The sequence below is a fragment of the Pan troglodytes genome, chromosome 6 (assembly GCF_028858775.2).
Source record: "Pan troglodytes isolate AG18354 chromosome 6, NHGRI_mPanTro3-v2.0_pri, whole genome shotgun sequence".
NCBI lineage: Eukaryota > Metazoa > Chordata > Mammalia > Primates > Hominidae > Pan > Pan troglodytes.
In genome coordinates this window covers 150,784,937-150,810,791 of record NC_072404.2, presented here as the reverse complement: position 1 = coordinate 150,810,791, position 25,855 = coordinate 150,784,937, and the positions used below count along the sequence as shown (strand labels likewise).

Genomic DNA, 25,855 nt, shown 5'->3' with positions numbered 1-25,855 from the left:
AGTAGAGACGGGGTTTCACCATGTTGGCCAGGCTGGTCTCGAACTCCTGACCTCAGGTGATCCGCCCGCCTTGGCCTCCCAAAGTGCTGGGATTTACAGGCATGAGCCACCGTGCCGCCCTGTTTAGTTTTAATTTTAATATTAGTTGTCTGGCTTATTAAGTAAAATTATTCTCTAAATGAAAATTTGGGCAAGGGTATTTTGGAGAGTCGATTTCAAAGCTTATTTTAAAAGCTTAGTTCAGAGGGGTACTATCATACATTTAGGAAATTGCTCTGTACTTGAAATTCCCTAAAAGTTTGTGTTTCTTCATTGTTCAGATGAGTACATCAAATTATTTTGGATTTCTTATCCAAGATCATATAGTTACTTTGTGAAAGAGATGAGTCAGTCAACTCTTTGACCTTGTATTGCAGTGTTCTACCACACCAGACTACCCTCCTCCTACCTTTTACCATTTATGAGATTACTTTTGGCAGCCGGCTTCTGTGGCTTCTCTCCATGGTGCTAGAGGTGCACAAATGTACTTACTTTTGTATTAACTATCTAAAGGATTTCTTTCTCCTTTGTCCCTTTTTTGTTCCTCTAAACCTCCCCCTAAACTGAAAGATACATACTCTTGTAAACTTTTTTAAAATTAAAAAACAGATAGAAACAATCAAAAAGCAAAACCTCAGTATATCATTTTTTATTTATAGTAATTTACCTTCTAGAAAGCTTTTCTATTCATAAGCCCCAATGTATTGCTTCCTTCCCAACATTCCATAAATTATTTCACTAAAACTCTAATAACCTGTAGTTAAAGAAATGATATCTTAGAATCAAAGGTATTAGAAGTGTAGATAGCACCATTTGATTATTTCAGTTTACTTTTCTGTTATTGGAACCTATATTTGAGTCTGTGTTTTCTACAGGTACAGTTTTGGGATGTTTAAAGTTGGAAGACCTATTAGAAGTCAACTTTAAACTCCTAACTGTATATATGCTGAAAACTGATAGTGGCAAATCTGGGCATTTCTTTTTTTTTTTTTTTTTTTTAATTTTATTTTGAAATAATTATAGATTCACAAGAAGACACTTTCGTTGTATTTTTCTTCTAATTATTAGCAAAAGTGAGAAGTAATTTAATTTTTCTAAAGGAAATGAAAACAATTTTCCTCTTTTTTTAAAGGGCCATTTGAATTGTGAAAAAATACATTTTTTTGCAGCAATTTAGATAATATGGATTTTTCTTTAAAAAATTAGTAGTCTCCTACCTCCGTTTTGTCTTTTGTGAAACAACAACATTTTGGTGTCTAAACTTCCATGTGTTTATTTTCTTAGCGAAACAAATATATATGCATACAGGGTTTATATGTTTTAATGAAAGTAATTGTATATTCATACTTGCTGTTCTTTAAAAAGTATAACTAGAATAGACATTCTGATCAACATACCTTATGTTATATCATATTTACTTAATGATTTTCCTATTAATGGACAGATGGACAGTATACTGTTTGCAGTTTTCTACTCTTTTTTTTTTTTTTTTTTGAGACGGAGTCTCTCTCTGTCACCAGGCTGGAGTGCAGTGATCTCGGCTCGCTGCCACCTCCGCCTCCTGGGTTCAAGCAGTTCTCTTGCTTCAGCCTCCCAAGTAGCTGGGAATACAGGCATGTGCCACCACGCCCAGCTAATTTTTGTATTTTTAGTAGAGACGGGATTTCACCATGTTGGCCAGGATGTCTTGATCTCTTGACCTCGTGATTCACCTGCCTTGGCCTCTCAAAGTGCTGGGATTATAGGCGTGAGCCACTGCACCCGGCCTGCAGTTTTCTACTCTTATAATGCTGTAGAACATAGCCAAACACTTGGCTATGTTGGTGTCACTATTTATGTAGAATAGATTCTTAGTTAGGAGGTGGTATAAGGGAGTGGTTAAGAGCACAGCTTATCTAGGGCTAAAACTTCCTAGAAGGAATCCAGGCTATACTAATAAGTGTGTAACTTAAGGCAAAATAATGTGTTCCCATTTCCTCTTTTGAAAGAGGCGCTAGATCATTGATCCTCTCTACTTCTCTACTTTGGGTGAAAACTAACTTCTTTGACAGGCTGATGGGGTAAAAAAAAAAAAAGTTACCTGGCTGTTAACTAAAGATTGATCATTTTTTCATGTATTTTAATCACTTGTAATTCTTCTGTGAACTGCTTATCATTTTCTTGTCTCTTTTTTTTTTTTTTAACTTGTCTGTGTCTTACTGCTTTGTAGGATTTCTTTATATATTCTGGACATTAGCTTTTCATTATATGTAGCAAATGTATCTTTTACTCTGATGCTTACTTTTAATTTTATTTATGTTTTCTTCTTTCCATGTTGATAAGTTGATTGTCTCCTTTTATGGCTTCTGAATTTTTGTTTTGCTTATGAAGACCCTTTATATCCCAAGATTTTAAAAAAAATCTGTTTTTTTTTCTTTAACACTTCAATAATGTATTGATCACTAGATCATTTGGGATTTTTTAAAATTGCAGTATTAGATTATATACTATTTTTTATTCAAATGGATAGCCCAGTGTCCCATCACTGTTTATAAAATGGTCCAGCCTTCCCATCTTTAGTTATACATTTTAGCAAATATTAAAATCTCATAAATTCATGAGTCTGTTTCTAGATTTTTCTAATTTTGAGACGGGGTCTCTGTCACCCATGCTGGATGGAGTGTGGTGGCACAGTTATAGCTCAATGCAGCCTTGAACTCCTGGGCTCAAGTGATGCTCCTGCTTCAAGCCTCCCAAGTAGCTGGGACTACAGGTGTGCGCCACCATGCCCAGCTAATTTTAAAATTTGTTATAGACATGAGGGCTTTGCTATGTTGTGCTGGTCTTGAACTCCTGGCTGGAGCTGAACTCCTGCCCTCAAGCAATCCTCCTGCCTTGGCCTCTCAAAGTGCTGGGATTACAGTCATGAGCTGCTGTACCCAGCTATATCTAGATTCTTTAGTTTCTTTGCTCTTTTGTCTAATTTTATACTAATAGGAAATTATTTAAATTACTGTAGCTTTATAGTATAATTTAGTATGTGACAGGGCAAATTCCCACTTTTTTCCCCAGAAGCTTCAAAATGATTCTCATGCATTTATTCTTGTATGTAACCTTTAGGATCAGTTTGTCCAATTATGTAAAAAATTACCACCGTGATTTTGGTGGGGATTACTATAGAATTATAGATTAGTTTGCAGGCTATCAGATTTTAACTTAAAGTAGTGATTTCAAGCTAACCTTTTAATCTAACAGTGGCTTTAGCCTAAGATGTTACCTAAAAATTTAAAACTCCCTATAATCTAAAAAGTTATATTATTTAACTTTTCAAAAAGTGTTTGTGATATGAAGGTCTATTTCTTCCCTTCTTTCTTCCTGTTTATTATAGCCTTTTTGTAGTATTACCATAGGAATACTTTTGTTTAATACGTGTTTCTCAGAAGTTTTCATTAGCATGTTATTACATAATTAGTTGTATTGTTAAGGTCTATGGTTCTATGGCATCCGAGTTTTTCTGAGTTTTAGCCTATGTTTCTCTGTGTCAAGAGTTTGATGTTAACATGTAACTATAGATGATTGAAGTATCTTGTTTTCATTCGATTTGTTTTATAAATTGTGACAAACTTTAGAATAGTGTAATAGTCTTCTAGTTATGTGGCAATATTACTAGGTTTTAGGTCAAAGATGAAACAGTTAAGAGTGCTGTTTTACCTTATTTATTCCCCTAAAATGTGTTATGATTAGTGCTATAGGCTAGTACTAAATGTTTTATCGAGAAAAAAGGGAAGTTCTTTTTTATTTATGTTGAATCCAAAATATTAATGATGCCAGGCCTTTTGTTTTGGTATTCAAAAATTTTCAGAAATCCATTCTGAAAGCCATTTCAGTTTGATAACAGTAGTTGCTCAGTCAGTATTTTTCAAATTTTTTGACAGTGTGACTCTTAATTGTTGACTGTGCCATTTTTCCAGTAGTAAACAATGTATTTTGTTTCTTCTCATGCAGGTCGTCAAAGTCCTACATTTTAGCTTTCAGTGCTGAACTTCCTTCTCCCTTAAATTATTATAAACTTTTGCTGCTGTTTAATAAACGTGAAGATGTCTCGCAGTCCTGATGCGAAGGAAGACCCTGTGGAGTGCCCTCTTTGCATGGAGCCCTTGGAGATAGATGATATCAACTTTTTCCCTTGCACCTGTGGCTACCAGATTTGCCGATTTTGTTGGCATCGAATTCGCACTGATGAAAATGGGCTTTGTCCTGCATGTAGAAAGGTAAATACTTCAAAATAACTTCACAGTGATTTGTTTTAATTGTATAGTTTTTTGCTGCCATGTATATGAGCAAGTGAATTTAAAAGACTGTGCAAACCTCACCTGATTATATTATTTTATTATGTGTATTATTTTAAGATATAATAAGGTGGAAAGAACACTGCACTGGGAGTCAGGGCCACGTCTTGGCTTTGTTTACTAGCTGTATGATCTTTGTAAAGTCATGTAACCTCTCTGATTGGCCTTTAGTTTGTTGTTGTTTTTATCCGAGGAGAATGACATGGTCAGGGATGCTTACTGCTTAAGGAAATTAAGAATAGAGAGGTAATGGATTTGGATAGGGTTGCATGAAATTAGAAAAACATTTTATATTACATGTGGGAGGAAATTCACCTTAATTTTCTAGTACAAAATAGGAGAGAAGATGTTTACTAAAAAGAGTTAAAATGACAGAGAAATCCTCGTTCAGAAGATAATAAATGCTCATTTCTTGAGCCCTTACAGCAATTTTAGGCTGGTATTGATATTCCCATTTTACACTCAAGGAAACAGGAGCTTAGATAACTTGTCCAGAGTCATCAACTTGTGAGTAGTAGGTAGGAGGTTTGGAATTCAAATATGTCTTTTGAGTCTGTAGTCTGTTCTGAACTATTGTATTATTGAAAAGCTCCTCCTGGCCGGGCGCGGTGGCTCACGCCTGTAATCCCAGCACTTTGGGAGGCTGAGGCGGGCGGATCACAAGGTCAGGAGATCGAGACCATCCTGGCTAACACAGTGAAACCCTGTCTCTACTAAAAATACAAAAAATTAGGCAGGCATGGTGGCGAGCGCCTATAGTCCCAGCTACTTGGGAGGCTGAGGCAGGAGAATGGCGTGAACCCGGGAGGCAGAGCTTGCAGTGAGCCGAGATCATGCCACAGCACTCCAGCCTGGGCAACAGAGCGAGACTCCGTCTCAAAAAAAGAAAAGAAAAGAAAAGAAAAGCCCCTCCTAACTCTAAAAATCTATTATTTGTAATATTCTATGGGTTTTATTGTTTTGATAAGCACCAGCGACACAATTACAGTATAGTGAATTAACTACTAGGATAGGTAGGACTGCCACATTTGTATTTTGAAGGACTTTATTTGTGACCTTAGGGATTAATGCAAATATCTGCCACTTTATTATGGAATTTGCCTTTTCTTTAATGTTTGTATAATTTAAACTTTATTTTCTAATTACCCATTTTAAAGACCTCTCAACATTACTATCAAATGTTGAGAAAGCTGAAATGTGTTTTAGATATCTAAAATTTAAAAAATAATCTATCTCTTAGTTTTCTTACCTGAGAATTTATAATAAATCTCAGAAGGCAATGCATTGTTTATTTATCATTAGATTTTTAAAATTAATCCAGTGGATATGTATATGTATTATATGAATAAAAAGTTACGTCTATTTCAATGTTAATATAGTTTATACATTTATATAGTTATATATTGTATATGTAACATATATAATGTGTATATATAATTTGTATATATATAATATTTCATGTAGTTAATATAGTTTAAGAAATGTGAATGGAAAGGTAAATGAAAACCCTAACATTAGCTTTGGGAAAAATCTATATAAATTTTTGTTTATGGATTTTGAACATTTAGTTATATTTTAGAAATTGGTTCCCAGTCATTCCATAAGAAGACAATCATATTGAACTATTTCATCAGAAGTAATGACTTTCAGGATTGCCCAAGACTCTAAGGATTGTAAATTTGATTGGCTTCATGATGTTTATCTTTTTCTTTTCTTTTTTTTTTTCCCTTTGGGATGTTATGAAGTCACCTTAAAAGGACCAGTTATTAAATTGTCATTAGAGAAAAATAAGTTATTTGGGGAAATTACAAAGAAAGTCATTTCAATCTTAAGAGATTACCTAAAATTACTTCAAGTCCTTAGAAAGTAAAAAAAGAAAAAAAAATAGAAGATTTTAAAGGTAAAAAAGTATAACTTTAGCAAAGCTTGATATGAATAAAAGGGTGTCCTGGGAATACCAGAAAGTGTGAGGAATCTCTGAAAGACAAGAAGGACATTGGAATCAATTTCAAGGAGGAAGCATTAGATCAGCTCAAGAGAAAACTGCTTAAAAAAAAAAAAGGAATGGGAGTGCTTCAGGATCCTAGGAAAAATATCAGTGTAGTTGGTCAAGTATGGTGTCAGAGCAGTCTTATAGGCCTACCCCCTTTTTTGTGCCATGTAGCAGAGACAGATGCCCTCTAATTAAAACAGTGATTATAAGTTTGAATCAGAGCCTTAAGGTTAATGGAAACATTCTGGAGGAACTAGGAGCTTCTATACCTAGCAGATTACCTGTCCAGCAATATGTCTTTGCTACAGTCACAAAGGAGAATCTTGCAGTAAACAGAAATAGCGTTTATAGGCAGATTACCAGGCTTCTCACATGTAAAGGTGTGCAAAAACAAAGAATTAACACAGATTTCAGGAAAACCAACATCATGAAAGAGAAGCACAAAATTCAGTAAATAGACAACCCTAACACAGGAAACAAAACAGAAAGACATTTAAAACTATCATTGGTACCTTTCGGAAACAAAAGAGGGAATGTCATATTCATGTAGAAAGATTATATTTCCTTATAAAAAGAACAAATTAGAGAGGTCTTGAAAAATCTTATAGATGGCCTGAAAAGCAAAATGGACACATTACAAGAGCAAATTGATAAATTGGAAGCTTGTGCTGAGTGGGTTTTTATTGAAGAATATAATGCAACAAGAGAAAAAATAGAAAGCATGAAGGAAAAGCAGCATAGATCCACAGGTTCTAATCTCTGCTGAGAGCAGTCTCAGAGGAGTGAACTAAAAATGAATAGGAAGAAATAATCAAAGAACTAATAGAAGAAAATTCCTCTTAGATTAGAAGGGCCCTGTGAGTGTGAAGCAAGGTGACTGAAAAAGATCAATGTTTGTTTATATAATTGTGAAATTTTAGAACATCTAGAATAGAGAAAACTCTAAAAGCTTGTGAGAGATAAATATTTAGAATACAAAAGAACAAGACTAAAATTAATACCAGTATTTTCATTTTACAATTATAGAAAATAAACTGAGAAATTTATTTTCCCAAATTTTGAGGGAACGTAACTTTGAAAGGAGAGCTCTCAATTTTATTAATATGTAAAGGCATAATAAAACATTTTCACACATGCAAAGATTCATGAACTTTATTATTCATGAACCACCATACAAACAGAGAGTTGAGGATGACTGCAGGGTTTTGACTGAACACCTGAAAGTAAAGAATGGCCATTAACTGAAATGGGGAAGACTGCACCAGGAATAGACATTTGAGAGATCAGAAACTCAGTTTTAGACATGTTAAGTATGAGATTCCTATTAGAAATCTAAGTGGAGATATTGAGTAGACAGGTGAATGAATGTTCATGTCTGGATTTCAGGTGAGGTTCTGGTATGGAGATACAGATTTGGGTGTCAGCATATAGTGTGTTATTTATAACATCACGAGACTGGATAAGATCATGAATTGAAAAGATGAAAGATTGTCTAAGGATAAGCACCAAAACTTTCCAACAGTTACAGAAAAAAAGAAATCCAGATTACAGAGGTCTAAGACAGCCTCCCTTTAGGGTCTCCAAGTTACATCTTTAGCTGAGGTGGTTATTGTTATTAGGCCAGGAATAATTTTTTGGTTTCTTGTTGACTTAATCACATCTCCTGGAACCTCTTCTTGGTCTCCTGGTCACCAGATTTTGTAGTGCAGGCAGCAGAGAGTCTTGGAGTCTGAATCCTGGCCTAGTCTTGCCAGAGAATCTGCTCAGCGCAGCGCAAGATAAATATTTGTGAAGTTGCCTGTGTCGGTCGGAGTCAAGCAAGTCTTTGGTCTCTGGAGGCCATCTACAGTGGTTGTGTTAACACAGAGGAAAACCACAATGTTGCTAGAGGCCTAGAGAGGGTCAGGAAGCTACCATTTACATGTAACCCAACCCTGCAGGCACAGGGTCTACAGAGGCCATGCTGTGAGGTAGCATATTGAGATGATCTGAAGAAACTTGGGAGATGCAAGTAGGGAGCTAGTTGAATCAAGCTCCTGTTCTCAGTCTACAATATGAAACGTGCCTGTTTTGCAGAAAGTTTCTCTTAGCTTTAATATCTTTGAAAAGCAGAGACAGCCAGGTTTTAAAAACCAAGAGAGTTTAGTGTTCCTGTTTGGTCCTAGCTGCTAAACACAGGCACAGGCTACTTGGTTTTTTCTTAGACTGCTTTCATGTGTCCTTTTAGTGCAGCATTTCTGAGAAAGCTACTAGTGGAAACAGCAGATATGGGAACATAGGTGGTGCACTGATGTGGCATTCTGTATTGATTCCCATGGAAACCAGAGACTATACAAGGAAATGAGAACTTCAACAGAAGTATTATTATTTTTATTTCAGAAATAATAGAAGATAATGTATCTATGAAACAAAAACAGGATGGTGGTTTGGACATGGTGGCTCATGCTTGTAATCCCAACATTTTGGGAGGCTGAGGTGGGAGGATTGTTTGAGGTTAGGAGTTTGAGACCAGCTTGGGTAACATGGCGAGGCCTCGTCTCTAATAACAATAAGAAAAATTAGCTGAGTGTGGTGGTACATGCTTGTAGTCCCAGCTACTCGGGAGGCTAAGGTGGGAGGATCGCTTGAACCCAGGAGGTTGAAGCTACAGTGAGCCATGTTCATGCCACTGCACTCCAGCCTGGGTGATAGAGCAAGATACTACCTCAAGAAAAAAAAAAAAAAAAAAAAAGAACAGGATGATATAAAGAAGAATATTCAGTGAACAGTAACCATTGTCATTGAAAATTAAAATATAATAGCAAAAATAACTGAAGGAAAGCATTGGAAGATGAAGTTGAGAAGATCTTTTAGTGAAACAAAAAGTAAAAGAGATGAAATATTTGGGAGAAGAGATTAAGTTCATATGAGGATCAATCAAGGACGTCAAATACCAAACAATTAAGTGCTCTAGGAAGAGATCAGTACTCTAGGACGAGATCACAGTGATACAGAGGGGAAGTAATCATCCAAGAATATGATCGAAGAATATTTCCCAGAACCAAAGAACATATTTTCAGATTGAAAGGGCCTATCAAGTGTCCAGCACAAACTTTTTTATTTGGAAATACCAGAATACCAAAGACAAAGAAGTTCTACAAGCTTCCACAGAGGAAAATAGCAGATCGCATGTAAAAGACAAGGAATCCGAATCGTTTCAGATTTCTCAATAGCAAGACTTCAAGCTAGAAGATACTTCTGAAGGAAATTAATTTTCATCTTCGGATTCTGTATCTGCTCAACTGTTAAGTGTGACGGTACACTAAAAGACATTTTCAGACCTGAGAGGCCTCAAGATTTTTTTACCTTCCATGCATTCTCTCCCAGGAGTCTATTGGAGGATGTGCCCCACCAACATGAAGGAATAAAGAACAGAGAATCATGGGATGAAGGAAACAGGAGATCCAACACAGGAGAGAAGCCCCTGGGGAAAGGATGACAGCTGTGCCCAAGGTAAAGAGGGCAACCAGTCCAAAATGCAACACGTCAGAGAACTGCAAGAGGGATTTGTAGAAAAAGATAAAATTAAAAGAATACTTGGTGTTCTAAAAGAGAAATGTCTTGTGAGACCATTTTGCCAGTTTGAAGAGATTTGATGGTTGAATTAGTAATGAACACCTAAAAATATAATCAGACAAAACAGATTAACTCTAGGGGAAACAAAAAGTTGTAGAGAAATGAAAAAGCAATCATATTATGCTGCAGTGGCTCACATGTGAGGTAGGGGTCATGATATATTTTTTTTCCTATGCTGATATTCTTGTTGCAGCATCGTTTGCAGAAAAGACTGTCCTTTCACTCTTGATTGGTTTTGAAATCTTTCCTGAAAGTCAATTGCCCATAAATGTATAAATCCAATACTAGCATCTGTATTCTGTCCATTGATGATTATATCTATCCATATGCTCATACCATACTGTCTTTATTATTGTAAGTTTTGAAACCTGGCGTGACAAGGTTTTCAACTTTGTTATTCTTTTTAGAATTTATTTTGGGTATTCTAAGTATTTAGCATTTGCACATAAATTGTTGAATCAGTTTGTGAGTTTCAACAAAAAGCCTACTGGGATTTTGATGGAGGTTACATTAACTCTACGGTTAGATCATTTTGAGGAAAAATGACATCTTAAAAATGTTGACTCCTTTAGTTCATGAATAAGGTATATCTTTACATGTTTTAAAATTTCTTTAGCAATGTTTTATAGTTTTCAGTATACATAATAGTACAGCATGTTTTGTTATATTTATCCATATTTTATGTTTTTGAGCTATGGCCCATGATATTGTTTCTTTTTTTTTTTGAGATGGAGTTTCACTCGTGTCACCCAGGCTGGAGTGCAGTGGCGTGATCTCGGCTCACTGCATCCTCCACCTGCCGGGTTCAAGTGATTCTCCTGCCTCAGCCTCCGGAGTAGCTGGGACTACAGGCGCGTGCCACCACACCTGGCTAATTTTTTGTATTTTTAGTAGAGACAGGGTTTCACCATGTTAGCCAGGATGGTCTCAATCTCCTGACCTCGTGATCCACCCGCCTTGGCCTCCCAAAGTGTCAGGATTACAAGCATGAGCCACCACACCCAGCCCGATATTGTTTCTAAAATTTCATTTTCCAGTTGTTTATTGCTAATGTACCACTTTTGAATGTTGACCATCTATATCAAGAAGCCTTGTTAATTAAATAGGTTCCTTAGGATTTTCTACATAGGTGATTATGTGTTCTATGCAAAAAGACAGTTTTACTCTTTCCTTTCCAATCTCTGCTTTTTAAAATTTTTTTTAGAGACAAGGTCTTGCTCTTTCACCCAGGCTATGAAGTGCAGTGGCACAAATATGGCTCACTGCAGTCTAGAACTCCTGGGCTCAAACAGTACTTCTGTCTCAGCCTTCCCAGTAGGTGGGACTATAGGCATGTGCCACCACGCCCAACTAATTGTTTAAAAAATTTTTTTGTAAAGGTCTCGCTGTGTTGCCCAGGCTGGTCTTGAACTCCTGGCCTCAAGCATCCTTCCACCTCAGTCCCCTCCAAAATGCTGGGATTATAGGCATGAGTCACTGCACCTGGCTCTGTGTTTTTAAATTCTTTTTCTTGCCTTAATTCTACTGGGTAACTCCTCTAGTGTTTAATGTTAAAAAGAAGTGATAAGAACGATATCTTTGTTCCCAATCTTAGCAGGAAGGCATTAAGTATTACACCATTAAGTATGTTGCTGTGTGTGCATTTTTTGGTCTGGTCTTTATCAGGTCAAGGAAGTTTTCCTTTATTCCTAATTTGCTGAGAGATTTTATCATGAATGGTGTTGAATTTTGCCAAATACCTTTTTTGATACTATTGAGATGGTTATACTTTTTTCTCCTTTTATTCTGTTGGAACGGTAATTTATGTTTTTTGGTTTTTTTAAAGCGATAGGGTCGTGGTCTCTCGCCCAGGGTGGAGTACAGTGGCCTCATTGTAGCTCACTGCAGCTTCAACCTCCTGGGCTCAAGCAATTCTCCGGCTTCAGCCTGCCAAGTAGCTGGGACTACAGGTGTGCACCACCACACCTGAATAATTAAAAAAAACTTTTTGTCTTTGCAGAGACTGGGCTCGCTATGTTGCCCAGGTTGGTCTTGAACTGCTGCCCTCAGGTGTTCCTCCTGCCTCAGCCTCCTAAAGTGTTGGGATTATAGGCACGAACCACTACATCTGGCCTATGTTAATTTTTGAATCACCTTTTCCTCTCAAAGATAAACCCCACTTGATTATAATGTATTACCCTTTTTATATTCAGTTTGCTAATGTTTTCAGAAGATTTTTTTGTCTGTGTCATAAAGGGTATTTCTTTGTAGTTTTATATTGTTTTCAGTTTTGGTATCAAAGGAATACTGTCCACATAAAATGAGTTGGGAAATGTTTCCTCATCTTCTGCCTTCTGAAAGAGTTTGCATGTCATTGGTATTCTTTTTTTATTTCTTTTCTAAATTCATGATTGGCATGGACTCTACTAGGTATCTTCGTTGGAAAGACACCTATGAAAACTAGCTATCACAATATTCCTGTATGTAGACCTCTGGAATTCTTTTTGGACTAACTCCATCTTTGTGGTATTTTGCCCCCATAAATTTCAGTTGTCTCAGCCTCTTCTAATTTTTATCACTGTCTGTCCCCTCCATTCATTATGACTCTTGGACCCAGTACCAGGATCTGGTAAGTACTGGAAGAGCAGAAAGCTGGGGTAGTTATTGGATTCATCGGTCTTATTTCTTTTTTCTCAGAGATCACAGTCCTGCTTTTCATTGCCTGTTTCTTCAGTGTCTGAAAATAGTTATTTCCTGTATTTTGTCTAGTTCTGCAGTTGTTTATGATGATAGGACTAGTCTGTTACTTTCATGGCTGGAAGTGGAAGTGTGTAAATAACATTTGCATTTTATAATAATGTAATCCTGAATATTGCCCTAACCAAAGTTATGGTAGAAATTAGAAAGTGGACTCGGGATGTTTGATGAGGGGAACTGACAGGGCTAAATCTTCAAGTTGCATAATGTGATGATATCTAAAACTGAGAAATCAAGAAGTAGCAGTATGAATGTATTATTTAGAGATATGGTAGTAAATGACAAAGAATCATCTAAAAGAGTCAACATGATTATTTCTAGGAAGAGGCAACTGGTTGCAGAGGAGGAGGGAAAATGGGGGACTGCTCTTTTTCCTAACAAAACTTGTAGAACCAGTTGACTAGAAGCATATTCAAGAAAAATATCAATGAAAGGAGGGAAAAATGATACAGTGGGCAAATGGAAATCATAGGAAAGAAGATATAATAGTACTGATATTAGTCATAATGAAATTCAAGATCAAACACATTTTAAAAGGGCAAAAGTTCCACAAAGTCATGAATCTTTACTTAACAGTACAACTTTGAAGTATATTGAGCCATTATAAACACCAGGAGAAACTGACATCCATATTTATAATGGAGAGACTTCCCCTTCTGTATTTTAGAAATAGATGAAGTAGACAATGAAAAGAAAATGGAGAATTTGAATAACAGAATTAGCAAGATGTGTGTGTGTATGTGTGTGTGTATAACTTTGTACAGATAAATTTGTCACAACGTTAAATACAAGAGCAGTGGTCAAAAAACAGGCCACAATGGAAAAATTAGCCAGTTCCAAAAAGTAAATCTCCCTTGTGTATTTTAAAAATTTATCCTCCTTGGGAGACTTTTTAAATCTGTGGCTGGTGAATTTCCTTAGTTCAAGATAAAAATTAAGCTATTATCTCTTCAGATACTACCTTTTTTCTCTTTCTTCTCCTCTGTGACTCTGATTAAATATTTTTCAGATTTTTTTTCACTGTCTTCTATGTCTCTTAATCTCTTTTCTGTATGTTCTTTCTCCTTCATACCTTAGTAAATGATTTATTCTGACCTGTCCTCATATGCGAATAGCTTCTTTTGGATCCAATCTGCCACTAAATATGTCTGTTGAGTTTTTAACTATTGGTTTTGTGTTTTCCATACCTAGAAGTAATGTTTGCTCTTTTTTTCTCTTGCTGTTATTTTAAAATAGATTATTATACCCTGTAGGTATTTTCAAGGTTATATGTTTTTTAAACAAATAAGCATTATTTTTTAAAAACATCTTTGTCCAGTAATTCCAGTGACTGAAGTCTGTGGGCTATGTTTCTGCTTATTGATGCTCATGTTGTTGTATTTTCTTTGTGTTTGGTTAATGTGGCTGCTTCCTTGTTATTGTCATTGAGAAAATTATTTGTAAGGTTCCCCAAGGACTAGTGTGGATTTGCACCTCTCTAGAGAGGCTTCAATTTGGCTTCTGCTGGGTCCTGTAAGCATTGGCATTAGGGCTGCCATGTGCTTAAAGGTTTTTGGTCTAGCCAAGCAATGTATCTCCATGCTGCAACTCTTCCCTAGGGTTGATTTCAACAATTTCTCCAGGATGATTTTCCCCTACCTACTTTTTCTTTTTTCTTACCTGAGTCTGACCTTTCTGTAGTTTGTTCTTACCCCGAGACTATCCTCTGGTTTGTAATTTGTTCTTATCCTGAGCCCACCGTTTGGAGGTGGGCTGTATCTCAGCTTATCATGGAACCTATCTTGCCAAAGACTACCATGGGCTGGTGTTGGGCTTTGAATGTTCTTTCTCCTTAGCTCTTTCTCTCCCTACCCCATTTATTGTTAATCAGATTTTCTGTTTAGCCTCTGAATTTTTACTTTCAACCAAAAATTGGCTTGGGATTTTTCCAGTATAGATTTTTAGGATGTTAGTAAGAAGAAAAAAAAAAATTTTATGTTGTATTTTTCATGGTTTTTAGTAAAAGGGTTAATTAGCTCTCCATTACTGGAAACTAGAACCCTAAAAAAATAGTATAATCAAATTAGATATTAACAGCAAAAGGATTTTTTAAAAGTTCATTTACCTGTAATACATAAATTATGGTCTTCCATAACTCTTGGTTTAAAGAGATCAAAAAGAAAATTACAAATTATTCTGAATCAATACTTGGAACATGATTTCTGAATATCTGGCATAAGGCCAAAGTGGTATGTAGCAGAAAAGCTAAAGCTGTGGATACATTTATTAGAAAACAACAAAAATTAGAAAAAGAATGAGTACTATGACAGTGGAAGGGATCAGAAAAAGAAATCAGAAAAAGAATAAGCCCTGTGACAGTGGAAGGGAGTGAGTAAACAGAATTTTGTGAAATAGGAAAAAAAAAAGTTTTTCAATAAAGATTAGAGCTGGTTCTCTGAAAAGACCAATAAAATAATTTAAGTCTTAGCAAGTTTAATAAAAAGTAAAGAGAAGGCACATGTAAATAGCATTTGGAATAAAAGTGGAAACATAACTACACATATGGAAGAAATTAAGTAATTACACTAGAAACTGCAAACCATGTTAACTAATAATTTGGCAGTTTATAACTATTAAAAATAGTGTTATATCTAAATACTTCTCCATAGGCAACCTATTTTGCATTAGTTTGATATGTAATACACAATAGTATGTTTAAAGAGAAATTTTCTGCTTGTAACTTTTCATTTGATGCTATATTCCTAGAAATTTAACATGTGTTTTAGTCAAAAAGTTGATCAGATATATTTTTCCTTTTTTTTTTTTTTTTTTTTTTTTTGAGATGGAGTTTCACTCTTGTTCCCCAGGCTGGAGTACAGTGGCGTGATCTCCGCTCACTGCAACCTCCATCTCCCGGGTTCAAGCGATTCTCCTGCCTCAGCCTCCTGAGTAGCTGGGATTACAGGCACCTGCCATCACGCCTGGCTCATTTTTGTATTTTTAGTAGAGACAGGGTTTCACCATGTTGGCCAGGCTGGTCTCAAACTCCTGACCTCAGGTGATCCACATGTCTCGGCCTCCCAAAGTACTGGGATTACAGGCATGAGCCACTGCACCCAGCCTGTATTTTTCTTTCTTTCTTTCTTTTTTTTTTTGAGACAGAGTCTTGCTCTGTCACCCAGGCTGGAGTGCAGTGGCACGATCTCGGCTCACTGCAAGTTCTGCCTCCTGGGTTCACGCCATTCTCCTGCTCCAGCCTTCCGAGTAGCTGGGACTACAGGTGCCCGCCACCACACCCAGCTAATTTTTTTTTATTTTTAGTAGAGATGGGGTTTCACTGTGTTAGCCAGGATGGTCTCGATCTCCTGACCTTGTGGTCCGCCCGCCTTGGCCTCCCAAAGTGCTGGGATTACAGGCGTGAGCCACGGTGCCCAGCCTTTGTATTTTTCTTTATATCCATTTTTAGTGCTAGTACTATTAGCTTTGTGAGTCTCACTGTCTGCAGTTATTCGTGTTTGGTTTCTTCATTTCCCCCCCTTTTTTTGAAATAGGGTCTTGCCTTGTCACCCAAGCTGGAGCACAGTGATGCCATTGTAGTTCATTGCAGCCTTGAACTCCTGTGCTCAAGCATCCCTCCTGCCTCAGCCTCCCAAGTAGCTGTGACTGTAGGTGCACACCACCATGCCTGGATAATTTTTTTTATTTTTTGTAGAGATGGGGGTCTCACTGTGTTGCTCAGGCTGTCTTGCAATCCTCCTACCTCACCCTCCCTAAGTGCTGGAATTACAGGTGTGAGCTACCGCACCCAGCCCTCCCATCTTTATAGTCTACCTCTCATCCTTATTTTATTGTGTTAGTTTATTGATATTCTGACCTTGGGTTTGTGCAGTAGATATATATGGTGGTGTGTGTAGTGAAGGATTTGTAATGGAGGAGGAACTATTTTGGAATACATGCTTTTCCAATGTTTTAATAAAACTTTTGGACAAGTTGAAGTTAATAAACCTTTTGATTATGCATTTGCTATTTGTGGTTAGCATATTTTATATTTTTCAGGTGTTAAGATTAAACAACTAGTATTTATAACTTCTTTTAAGGTACTGGAGTAAGATATATTTGGAGGGTAAATTGTAGTAGAATACTCTGTCTCATGTTCTTCTGTGTTTGTATCTTTTGTATTATGTAGCAGTTATGTTCCAACAACGTTGACTTTGAAGCCTGATGGAAATATATTTCCATAGGAACAGAACTTGGAATAACATAGCAAAAAGACTAAGAGAACAATATAACTCAGTGTTATATGCTCAACGTGATGGTGCATCAGTAATATACTTGATAACAGTTGATATTGCAACCTGATTTTTCTTACTTGTCACTCTCCCTCAATTTTTTTGTGTTCATGTATTTTCAAATATTACATGACTTTGCCTCATGTTTAATCAGTATTTTATACAACCTCATAGAATGCTAACAAAGGAAACAGCTTGAGGGTGTTTGTCACATTCTACCAGTTCTCAGAAAAATCTAGGTCCCAGAAAAGTTACATCATTGCTTCTTACGCTGTCTGTGATGAAGAACCAGATTTTTTCTTTTCTTTCTTTTCCCCTCTCTGTTGAAGACTGATATAGAGTGCTATTATGCATGGCTAATATTTTGCTTGTGTCATATGTTCGACTACATTGAAAAATATCTTATTCTGCAGAGTCCACTGGTGATGGACCTGAATGTTGGGGTAGTGTCAGTTGCTCTGAGAGTTTCTGAACGCTTATCTCAGTTTTTGTACTTTCCTTGTTTATGGACTGGTAAAAGGCAGTGCATCAACTATACTTTGAAACAAAACTAGGAGCAATCCATGTGTTTGATCCATTCAGGCAGTGGAGCATCGGTGTTTTAGATGTCAGTTAAGAGCAACAGCTTTCAAATGAACTTGTTTGTTTTTTTTGTTTATTTGTTTGTTTGTTTTTGAGAAGGAGTCTGGCTCTGTCGCCCAGGCTGGAGTGCAGTGGCACAATCTCAGCTCACTGCAACCTCCGCCTCCCAGGTTCAAGCAGTTCTCCTGCCTCAGCCTCCCAAGTAGCTGGGATTACAGGCTCATGCTACCACACCCAGCTAATTTTTAAAAATATTTTTGGTAGAGACGTGGTTTTACCATGTTGGCCAGGCTGGTCTTGAACTCCTGACCTCGAGTGATCTACCCACCTCAGCCTCCCAAAGTGCTGGAATTACAGGTGTGAGCCACCGCGCCTGGCCTCAAATGAACTTAATTGTAAACACTTCAGAAGGAACTACCCCAGGAATTCTGGGGTAGAAAACAGTTTTTCTAGGTGCAAATGAAAAATTTAAGTTATCTTATAGAAAAGTGTTTTAATTAGTTAATATATAGTTCACTTTTATATCTTTTTACATTTGTGCCTTTAGAGCTCCGAATAGCTTCAAGGGATTAAAATCATCCAGGCAGATAGATTAAGATTTGAAGGAGATAATTAATGTAGGTACAGAAAAGTAAGTGGAGAAGGAAGTTTTGAGAGGAAGGCATTAAGAAAAAACTTAAATTTGGATGACTACGTAATTGATTGAGGAACTGAACTTACCTTAATAGATCTTTAACTGTTTGGTTCCTTAAATTAAAATGCAAGAAATAATTTATGTTTTAATAAAAAAGTGTGTGTGTGTGTGTGTGTGTGTTTGTTTGTTTGTTTTGGTGGCTTTTAAAACACAGAAATGCTGAGTTTTCAATTCTGGAGAGTAGCTTTTGATGTTTGCTTGGCAAATATTTATTGAGCTTCTGAAATCATACTAAATTTATATTTGATCCTGGAGAAAGTCCTAAAATCATACCAAAATCAGGTAAATTACTAAGCAAGCTGCTTTGTATGCCTTCCACTCACAAATAAGTTGGAGTATGCCAAATAGGATCCACTAACTCAAAGATCCAGATTCTTAATGTGGGAATCAAGTGGTATGGGTGTTTACATCCTACCAAACTGTTAAGGATTAAACCTGAATCTTTTTTGGGTCACCAGCTCTAATTCATTGATAATAAGGTAAACTATGAAGAGTATTAAGTTTCCTTAAAAAGCAGTAAGTTAAAATTGAAAGTGGGAATAAAAGGGAAAGAATAGGGTTCTTGGAGACCTCAGGGTATATACTAGTAAAAGTTGTGGAATATAAGGTGAAATCTCACTTTCTTAATTGCCGTCAGCGTTACTCTGGGTATGTTCACAAATTTGAGAGGTTTTTTTTTTTTTTTTTTTTAAACACTTATATATGAAGAGATGGAAGTTAACTTTACTTTAAAGTCATAGCAAAATGTCAGGCTTGTAGCTATTTCTTCCACCCTTCCTTGTTTCCACCCTTTTTGTTTTGTTTTTTTTTTTTTTGGTTTGGCATTATTTCTGTTGTTCCCCACTCTTGTATTCTGATAGGTGCCAATTTCCCTACCAGTTGAGTTTCCATCCCTGGAATTTCTTCCTATCCAGTTTAAAATATTATGGCATTTAATGTGCCCCTATGTTGGTGTTGTGTGTGCACGGGTCTGGGGGGAGGGAAGAAAAGAAAAAAATAATGTGCCGCATCTTCCATTTATCATTAACTATTTGTTTTTAGTAGTAATAATTGACTTTTGAATACTTATATGTAGGACACAGTGTTAATCACTTTATAGGTGAATAAATAAAGTACTGTAGTTTCCATTTTACAGATGAGAAGACTGAGGTAGAAAGGTCATATGACTTTACCAAAGTCACTTAGATAATAATGGCTGAGCTAGGATTCAGTGCCAGCATTCTGTCTCCAGAGCCCTCATTTGGTAGCCCTGGCATTAGTAGTAGGAATGAAAATGGTATCAAAATGCTAAGAAAGAAAAGATCACACAACAGTGTGATTGCTAGTATTATACTGAGAGATTACTATGTTCCAGGCACAGTAATAATTGCTTTAAGAACAAACGTGTAACTTCATTAATCTCCTAGCACATAGTAGGTTTTCATTAAATATTTGTTAATTATAATATGTAAAACCCACATTTAGATGCAAGAACTTACACTCCTTGCCTCTTACATAGCACCTTAGAGGCTTAATCTTCCCATAAACTCTGTTGGACACTGCAGGGAATATCAAGATTGGTTTGTTGTTGTTTTGCCTTTAAACCGTAGATGTTTTAGCACTAAAAGTGGTCTGTGCTAAGCTCCAAAAAATTTTTTATTAGAACTATTTTATTTAACATTTGTCTTTTATTAAATAAAAAAATTTTTTAAGCAGTTAAAACATTCTGATAAAGGGGGAATGTAACAGATAACCACATACCCACCACCAAGAATCAGATAATTACTTACGCAGTTTTTTTTATTTTTTTAATTTAATGCTAACGTCTATGTTTGTTTCATGCTTAAAGCCATATCCAGAAGACCCAGCAGTTTATAAACCACTCTCCCAGGAAGAGCTGCAAAGGATAAAGAATGAGAAAAAACAGAAACAAAATGAGAGAAAACAGAAAATATCAGAAAATCGCAAACATTTGGCTAGTGTACGTGTCGTACAAAAAAACCTCGTCTTTGTTGTAGGTTTATCTCAGCGCCTAGCAGACCCAGAGGTAAGTCCTCTTGTTTTCTTTGTCATCTTGATATTTTTTCTGTTTCCTTGTCTTACTTGGAAATAATATTTGACCCTGCTCAATTGTGTGATTCCTCTGAACACATTATATCTTGAAGGAGAAAATAAGAAATTACTTTTGAATAATTGCTAAGAAACCAATGACCAGTCGTGATCTTAGGCAAGTGTCTTAATCTTTCTTGGCTTCAATTTCTTCAGTTCTAAAACTAAGGAGTTGAACTAGATTTCTAACGTGCTGACAATCTGTGAAAATTGGATAATGATTCTATTTTGCTGTTAAGGCTAACATGTGACATGAATACTCTGTTTCTTTTCTCTTTTCTGTGTCTATATAAGAACCAGTAGTGGAGGTGCAGTTGCTTGAACTCACTAGAGATTTTAGTAACCTAGATTTTAAAAATTCTGCCCAAGTAGTAATTCTTGATTTTTCAGAACTATTGCTATACTGTATCATCATTCTTATTCATTTTAAGCCAGTTTGGAGGAAGAGGGAGAATTTGGTAATGTGAAATAAAGGACCCAATTTCTTTGTCATTCATTCGGGGGAGGAGAGAGCATAACCTTGTTTCTTAGTACCTCTTTTTTCTCTTCTTCCACCACAAGCCTTGTTAGAGTAATGTCAAACTCATACTTTCCTTGAGGCCCTTGGATATGCATCTGGTAATTTTTAGTTTCTGATATACCATGAGATACTGACTAGATTGTTGAGAAGGCAAATATAAGCTGATCGACAGGCAGAGTGTTTACTTGGTAGGAGAGAGCTGGTTTTGGGGGATCTTCCAAAAGATCCTTGAGAAGAATTTAAAGTAATACTCGGCATGGTACCAATCAGAGGAAAGATTGTAGTGAACATGCTTAAGGAGATAGGAACCTTGGGAATTGGCTGAGCGTGTTAAAGGCCCCAGAAGGAGGATCTTTAAGGAGTCTAATGTCTGTTTTTGTAAAAATTAATTTAAAAAATAGTTAATCTTTATTGATGATGCGTTTATATGTGTTGCAATTATACAGGGCTTCAAAATCAATACAAAATGATTTTGACCCTGCGAAAGTCAGGGACATTAGTAAGAAGGATCTGTCATGGATGATAAACATGGAGGCAACTCGAGAGTTACTATGACCTAGGTCCAGGGATGCTGGCAGTCGTTAGTTACATGATACTCAGGACATCAAGTTCTTTCCAAATCCAAAGGAGTGGTCTAGAGTTGATATAGAAAAAGACTTCTTCAGTAAGAAATGTTCAGCAAAGAGCTCATTTTAGGTGTATGACTCACCTTCTGTAGCCAGTTCTCCCTCTTTTTTTTTTAAGCTAGTGGTTATTCCCCAGACAGAGAGAATCCTACCTCACCTTTGATCGTTTCCTTGAACAACATCTCAACTTTGCACTAATCCTTTTATCTCCATCTTTTAACTCTATTAAATAGAGTTAAAAAGGTGTGAGCTACCTTTTTTCTAACCACAGGGCACTTCTATATACTCCTCTAACCAACGGGCACTTATGCCAGTATTTACACCTACTAATCTTACTGATTAGAATCTACTTTTTTTTTTTTTTTTTTTTTGGAGACATGGTCTCACTTTGTCACCCAGACTGGAGTGTAGTGGTATGATCATGGCTCACTGCAGCCTCAACCTCCTGGGCTCAAGTGATTCTTGTGCCTCAGCTCCCCAGGTAACTGGGTCTACAGGTGCATATCACCACACCTGGCTAATTTTTGTATTTTTTGCAGAGATGGGGTTTTGCCACGTTGCCCAGGCTGGTCTTGAACTCCTGAGCTCAAGCAATCTGCCTGCCTTGGCCTCCCAAAGTGCTGGGATTGCAGGTATGAGCCACTGCGCCCAACCTAGAATCTACTTTCACGTTTCTGACGTGCAGTTCCAGTAAATGAATGGAACTTTTATCTTGATTTGAGAGCTCTTGGATATGGATGTACCTGTTTTTATTAATACATCTTGGATCTGATCAACTGTAGTACTGGAGGCATATGAAATAGCATCCAAAATTTGGATGAAATTAAGGCATAGACTGAATATGATATTTGGATTCTAAGTTTCCTACCTCTTTTGGGTATGTGATTTATAAGAGGGTTTTTTGTTTGTTTGTTTGTTTGTTTGTTTTTTGCCCAGGCTGGAGTGCAGTGCACAATCTCAGCTCACTGCAGCCTCCACCCCCTGGGTTCAAGTGATTCTCCTGTCTCCACCACCTGAGGAACTGGGATTACAGGTGTGCACCACCATGCCCAGCTAATTTTTTTTTTTTTTTTTTGTATTTTTAGTGGAGATGGGGTTTCACCATGTTGACTAGGCTGGTCTCAAACTCCTGACCTCAAGTGATCCACCTGCCTCGGCCCCCCAAAGTGCTGGGAGTACAGGTGTGAGCCATCGTGTTTTTTATTTACTTACAGAGATTTCTTATTTCCATTTCAAGTAACTCTAGTAAGATTAATCTTAACTATTATATTGAAGGAAATGAATCTAGTGACTACTGAAAGAGAGTACTTTATCATGAGTCTAAGTATACTTAAAAATATACTCTACTAGTTTTATATGTTTGAAATAATTCTTTCTTGGTGAGAGGACATTGGATTTTCTTAAATAAAATAAATGGGTGCTTTCCTTTATTTCTCTTGAAAGTCCAGAAAGACCAGAAACAAGTGTTTTGTTTTTTATTAAATAGTACCACTTCTAAATAATATCTTTTAAAATTCTCTTAATTTGTCTTTATAACCTTTTTAGTATTTGGAAAACTTCTAGTGAAGTTGGCTTCACTCGAAAACTCAAAAGAAGGTTCAAATTGTTAGCGTCACTTTCAAGTCAAAGAAGGATCCTTGTAATTTACTTATCTTTGGATGATGAACAATTTGATATTTGACCTAATTCTGATTAACAGAATAGGAGAGTTTAGGAACAATTAAAGCTTATTTTGAAAATAATTTTTGCATACCAAAAAGCTTCATACCAAGATTGATTGTCAAATGTATTCATTTGTTGGTTGATAGAAAAAAAAAAGATCTTAGAAGACAAGGTAATTAGAGCCAACGATAGAGGTGATGATGATCACCTTCTAAGTCCTAAAATTTTAGATTTGTGAGGACCTAATTCATTTATTCTGCAAATTAATTCTTGAATACCTACCATTTGCTAGATATTTTGATGCCAGGGGGTGGGTAGGGGGGAAGTAGTTAGCAAGCCAGACACAAGCTCACAGACTGGTAGGGAAGACAGAATTTTAAGTGCTTACATGTGTGCTGAGTATTTATAAAAGGAAATTACACAGCTTTTTGGGAACATAGAACACTTAGCTAGTGTGGAGATTGACAAAAAGCTTCTCTGAGGAAAGGATAATTAGGGTCAGCTTGAAGAATTAATAGGTGTTATCTAGGTAGCACATAAAGAAGAGTGCCCTGGGTATATGTGATAACCCAGGAAAGTAGCTTGTTTGATGAACTATGACTTTAAAGACACAACATTTCATTTTACAAATAAGAAACTGAGGCAAAAGGAAGTTGAGTGACTTGCCCGTGGTCTTACAGTTCCTATTCCAGTGTATTCTGTGTTGATTACTGGCATGTTGTTCATCCATCCATTCATTTATTCACTCATTCATCCATCTGATTACCAAGTTTTTGTTTTTCTCTGTAGTATCTATGAATACTGGACTGTTTTCCCAAGGAATATATAACAAGATATTTTGGTACTAGACATGCCCTTGAACATTTATAATTCTGTCACATGGCCTCTTATTTTCTATGTTAGTAGGAAAATTGGCCCACTGTGAAGGACATCGTGACATTGAGTATATAGATAATGTGCCGATGTACAGGGTGCTCTGTCTACTCTCCATAACCTTTGTTAGTTCACTAGAATACTATTTTGCTAGTTGTTTAGGCAGAATCTAGAGTGTTCAAGTTAATATGGAAAGTTTAAATTCATTGTTTTTCCCTTGCCTGGGCAGCCTATTTCTTATCAACCACTTGCCATTTGCTAATACTTTGAGGCCCACTATTGTTACAAATCCGTGTAATTCTTTTTGTTTAATGCTAAGATAGTTCAGTTTTTCAGTAAGCATTTATTGAGTACCTGCAATATGCCAGGCATTACTTAAGACACTAAGCATATACTGATAAACAAGTAGTAGTAGATAAATAAGTAGTACCTTCCTTTTTACGGAAGTAACAATATGAGAAGTGTTGTGTGCTGTAAAGGCACAAGGGATAGCATTCCACCTTGGGAGGGAGGTACGTACCCCTCTGCTGTCTTTGGGGTAAAGTGCTTCTGGCACAGCAACTATACAAATGCTTCTGGATGAGAAAGACCTCAATCTGCAAGTGATTTGTTTGGCTGGAAGATTAGATTGCAGTGGTGAGAGATAAGGTGCCAAGGTAAGTGGTAATGGATCATGAAGGACTTTCTAACCATGCTAAGGAGTTTGCACTTTATCCTAAAGGCAGTGGAAAACTTTTGAATGTTCTTAAGAACAGAGTGACACGGTTAGATTTGTGCTTTGACAGTACCATTCTGGCTGCGGTGTGAACATGTCATCATAATTACATACCAATCTCATGTTGTTATAAAGGTGTTATACCCAAACGTTGGCCAGAAAACGTTTCCATAAACCAGTGGCCTTCAACCTTATCCAACTCAGTGTCCACTTTTTAAAAACTAATGTAACACCCCTTGACTTTCATGAAATGACTTCTTGATAATACAATTTGTCTACACACATAATTTGAAAAAGTATATATAAACAAGGAATAAAAGGAAAGTAATTATAAAAAGACTATTTGTACATATAAATGCTTGTACATTTCTACTCTAGAACCTTGCTATTCAAGGTGTGGCCTCTGGGCCCATAACATTAATATCACCGGAGAGCTTATTAGGCAAACTCTTCAGCCCTGCCTCAGATCTGCTGGATCTGAATCTGCTTTTTAACTAGATCATCGAAGGATTTCTTTACATATTGAGGCTCTAAAGTACTATTTTATCCTATGTAATAAAGAAATAAGATACTTGCACCTATTTGTAAAATCATGGACTGTGACAACTACAAATGCAGATTGTTACTGGTGTATGAATTGGCAACTCAGGTACCATGAAACATCAATAATGTGATTTTTCTCAGATAACTCTTAGTAAAATTTTAAACAAAGCTGGGAAAATACTTTGTAATTACGTATAATATGAAATTTGTTTCTGGCTCAATAAACAGCTTCAGGCATGTCTTGCAGGGCATTCAGAAATTGTGCAGGACAATTCTTTGTTGTACGGGGCTAGCCTGAGCCTTGAAAGACATCTCTGGTCCCCATCCACTGAACACCAGTAGACTCTCCCAGTCGCTTTAACAGTCTCTCCCAATAAAAGTTTCCACAAATTTCCAGACTGCCCCTTGAGTGCTTCCCTCATTGAGAACTACTGCCTTAAACCTATGATGCTGATGCAGGACAACCTGTGACCGGCCTGACTGAACCCTTTGGAGCAGGTATCTTAGCTATGATGCTGGTTGCTGAGTTGGTATGCATCCAGCTGGAATATTGAATGCAGTTCCAAACTCCAC

At 36.6% G+C, this 25,855-nt stretch overlaps 1 protein-coding gene across 12 annotated transcripts in view; it reads left to right on the top strand.

The window, feature by feature from the left end:
- The window catches only part of CNOT4 (CCR4-NOT transcription complex subunit 4), a 148,352-nt gene that overhangs the window by 67,662 nt on the left and 54,835 nt on the right, over positions 1 to 25,855 (top strand). For all 12 annotated transcript variants that reach the window (XM_001145798.7, XM_001145725.6, XM_009454270.4 and 9 more), the window contains 2 exons: positions 4,024 to 4,289; positions 20,084 to 20,281. In XM_001145798.7, coding sequence (XP_001145798.1) covers positions 4,116 to 4,289; positions 20,084 to 20,281 — 372 coding nt within the window. In that variant the 5' untranslated portion in view covers positions 4,024 to 4,115. The remainder of the gene's footprint in view (positions 1 to 4,023; positions 4,290 to 20,083; positions 20,282 to 25,855) is intronic.